Source organism: Monodelphis domestica, chromosome 1 (assembly GCF_027887165.1).
Source record: "Monodelphis domestica isolate mMonDom1 chromosome 1, mMonDom1.pri, whole genome shotgun sequence".
Taxonomy (NCBI): Eukaryota; Metazoa; Chordata; class Mammalia; order Didelphimorphia; family Didelphidae; genus Monodelphis; species Monodelphis domestica.
In genome coordinates, this window is record NC_077227.1 from 170998896 (window position 1) to 171002463 (window position 3568).

Consider the following 3568-nt stretch of genomic DNA (forward strand, 5'->3'; position numbering starts at 1 on the left):
GAAGTCCTACAAGAATTTGTCCTATTATAAATGCTACCAGGAAGCATCAAGAAATTAGATATAGTGCTAAATCTAAAAATAAGTTAAGAGCATATTATGTACAATAATCTGGGGGTAAAAATACAAAACAAAAACTTTAGAGAATTTATATTTTATTAGTGGGATCCAGTATGTATGCAAATAGGCAAGTAATGATGATGAAGAATCTGGCATTGCATACATAATATTTTAAGATTTATTAAGTCCTTTACAAAGCTTTTCTCACTTTATTCAGGATAAAAGAAGGAGAGAGATAATAAAGTCCTCTGAGAGCACTTACTGGAGATGGGGGAGGGAAAAATGGGTCAGGAAAAGTTTCACAGAGTTTAAGGCAGAGGAGAGCTTTGAAGGAAGATAAAGAGTTTTGAGAGGTGGAGATGAAGAGGAAGTACATTCCAGGCAAAGATATGGCTTCTGTTGGAATATTTTAAGTTTAGTATCAGTAATAAAGCTAGACAATGCGGTAAATAAAATGTTGGACTTGGAATGAAAAAGACGTGAGTTTGAATCAAGTTAAGTTATTCAACATTTCTCAGCCTTAGTTTCTCATCTGTTAAATGAGGGAAATAGACTCTGGATTCTAAGGTTTCTTCCAGTTCTAAATCTATGATCCTGTTTTGGGCATAATTATCCACCCATATAAAATAATAAAGCAATATGGTATCTTAAAAATTTGAGTCCCTATCCACTCAAGCTGTCTACATTTTATCCCAATATTTTTTTCTTCTTACTATTTTCTTCAGGTAAATTCCAGAATCTACTCTGCTAACTGAGTTAATGGATGGATCAAATGAGTCTGTGGTGTATGAGTTTGTTTTGTTGGGACTCGCAAGTTCTCAGGAGATTCAAGTTCTTCTGTTTCTGTTCTTTTCAGTATTTTATGTGGCAAGCATGCTGGGAAACCTCCTCATTGTACTGACAGTCGTCTCAGATGCTCGATTACACTCACCCATGTACTTTCTGTTGGCTAACCTTTCTTTCATTGACACCTGTGTTTGCAGTATTGCAACCCCTAAGATGATTTCTGATCTTTTCAGGAAGCGCAAAGTCATCTCTTGGAATGGCTGCATTACTCAGATGTTCTTTATTCATACTGTTGGGGGTACTGAGATGGTGCTTCTCATAGTTATGGCCTTTGATCGATTCATTGCAATATGTAAACCTCTTCACTACCTGACCATTATGAGACTGAGAAGGTGCATTTTGCTTTTGATGGCATCTTGGATTATTGGCTTTATACATTCTATGCTGCAGTTGGCTTTCGTTGTAAATTTACCTTTTTGTGGTCCTAACAAAGTGGATAGTTTTTATTGTGATTTTCCTAGGTTCATCAAACTTGCCTGCATGGATACTTACAGACTGGAGTTCTTGGTCACTGCTAACAGTGGCTTCATCTCCATAGGCACTTTCTTCATTTTGATTATCTCCTACATCTTCATCTTGGTCACTGTTCGTAAACATTCTTCAGGTGGTTCATCCAAGGCCCTTTCTACCCTGTCAGCTCACATCACGGTTGTGATCTTTTTCTTTGGTCCATGCATCATTGTCTATGTATGGCCATTCCCCACATTACCAATAGATAAGTTTCTTGCCATCTTTGATGCACTTATAACCCCTTTTATGAATCCTGTCATCTATACATTCAGGAATAAAGAAATGAAAGTGGCAATGAAGAAGCTGTTCAGTAATATCATAAGTTTCAAGAAAAAAATTTAAACACATAATTTGAAGCTATCAAACAGATTGGATGTACAAATGTACTTGCTGAGATTTTAGAAATCCCTTTAGATAGTGTTTCATCACTGTGGTGGGATAATGACTCAAATGCACAATTAGCTAAGTGCTCCCTAGGAAACCATACTCCAAAGACAATTGAGACAGCAAGATAGTGCAGTTGACAGAAAACTTGGTTTGGAGTCAGCAAGACCTGAGTCTGAGGTTACAATATCCTTCCTGGTTATTATTCAACTGTCTTGATGGCTCTTATCTATCACAAGTGGTGTACCACTTTGGCTCATTGGCCATTAAGATCACAGAACAAATGAAAAACAAGGTATGTTACCTGAAAATTATGCCAAACCATGGAATAATTGTTTATAGTGGTTTTTGGCCTTTTAAAAAAATAATAAAAATTCTATCAAGACTTTTTCATCCACTAGGAGCAGGTAGCACAGGAACAGATGAGATATGTATGATCAGAGTATGAGACATGCCCAATTGTTAGAGAACTTTCTCCTGGCAAAGAATTTAATCCAATTTTAGATACTCAATGGCTAAGTGACCAAGGTCATGTTTCCTCATCTCCAAAATGGATATATATTTGATGTGCTATAAGTTTCATTTTAACTCTAAAGATTTAGAGATTAAATGCAGAACGAGACTGTAACATCATTTTAGGTTATTATTCAAGACAATCCTGATGGTTGTTATCATACATGATGAGCACCTTAGGTTTATCAGATCATTAAGACCATAGAATGTAGAACCAGAATGGACCTTAGGTACCTTCTAACCAAGCATCCTCACTTTTACACATGAGGAAACTGAGGCCAGGGAAGATTAATTTATTTGCCTAGGTTTACATTGGTACTAAGTGGGTTATGAACTTAGGTCTTTTGTCTCCGGACTTAGTGTTCTTTCCACTGTAACTTCTTGCCTTTAACCCCCTTTAAAAAGTTGGGATAGATTAGGGAGAGGGACTTAATCTCAATTCATTGGTATAAGGAACTATTTCAGGGAACTTCTCCTACCAATATAATATGGCACTTTCTCTGGCACTCACAGAGTAGCCTAGAGCATTGAGAAGTTAAGTGACTTTTCCTGGGCCACAGAACTAGTAGGTATTAGTGACGGGACTTGAAAGTAAGACTCTCTGACTTTAAGGCTGAATCCTTCCACACTATACCATGTTGCCTTACCCTTCTTTCCTTTATAACGATTATTTGGAAGCGACTCTCAGGGACATGTGCAATTTTTCAAAACTGTACCTGAATTTTAAATTTAATTCATTCTCTGAATAACTTCACACAGGTTTTGTGAACACATATTATACCTAATTTTAATGTCTACATTCATAGTTGGTTTATTGCCCTTTCTTGGTTCATTCTTTATTTAAATCAATACTTCTCAACCCGTGGGACAGTGGTCATTGTGGGACCTAGTAACTTTTGCAAAGGTATCTGAAAAATCTATATGCTAAACATTGTTATTTTTGTTTTTATTTAGCTTTAATAATATGCAGCCTGACAGTATAATATATTGAGAACTGTATTTTCTGTAGACTGAATGAAGACTTGTATATGTATGTATTAATATTTTCAAACATACAAAAATGCTTTAATGATGAATAAAAATACATTCATTTAAACATGAATTGAATTCTTGGTAACTTTTTTATTGATCAGTTTTATTTTAACCCAGCAGAGAAAAACAAACAAAAACCTGAAATATATTACCTGTAATTATAAAACTGTATAACATAATGAAATAGTTGCTCAGTGATTTTCATCATCATATTTTTTAACCAATG

The 3568-nt window shown here is 35.3% G+C and overlaps 1 protein-coding gene across 1 annotated transcript; it reads left to right on the top strand.

Annotated features, from left to right (window-relative positions):
• Positions 1-689: 689 nt before the first annotated feature.
• Positions 690-1985, top strand: LOC100028170 (olfactory receptor 4F6-like). Its single transcript, XM_007480106.3, has one exon. The coding sequence runs from the start codon at positions 817-819 to the stop codon at positions 1753-1755; it is 939 nt and encodes a 312-aa protein (XP_007480168.2). The 5' UTR covers positions 690-816; the 3' UTR covers positions 1756-1985.
• Positions 1986-3568: the final 1583 nt, after the last annotated feature.

Coding starts and splice junctions, on each gene's coding strand:
- LOC100028170 (XM_007480106.3), top strand. CDS start 817: ATGGATGGATCAAATGAGTCTGTGGTGTATGAGTTTGTTTTGTTGGGA.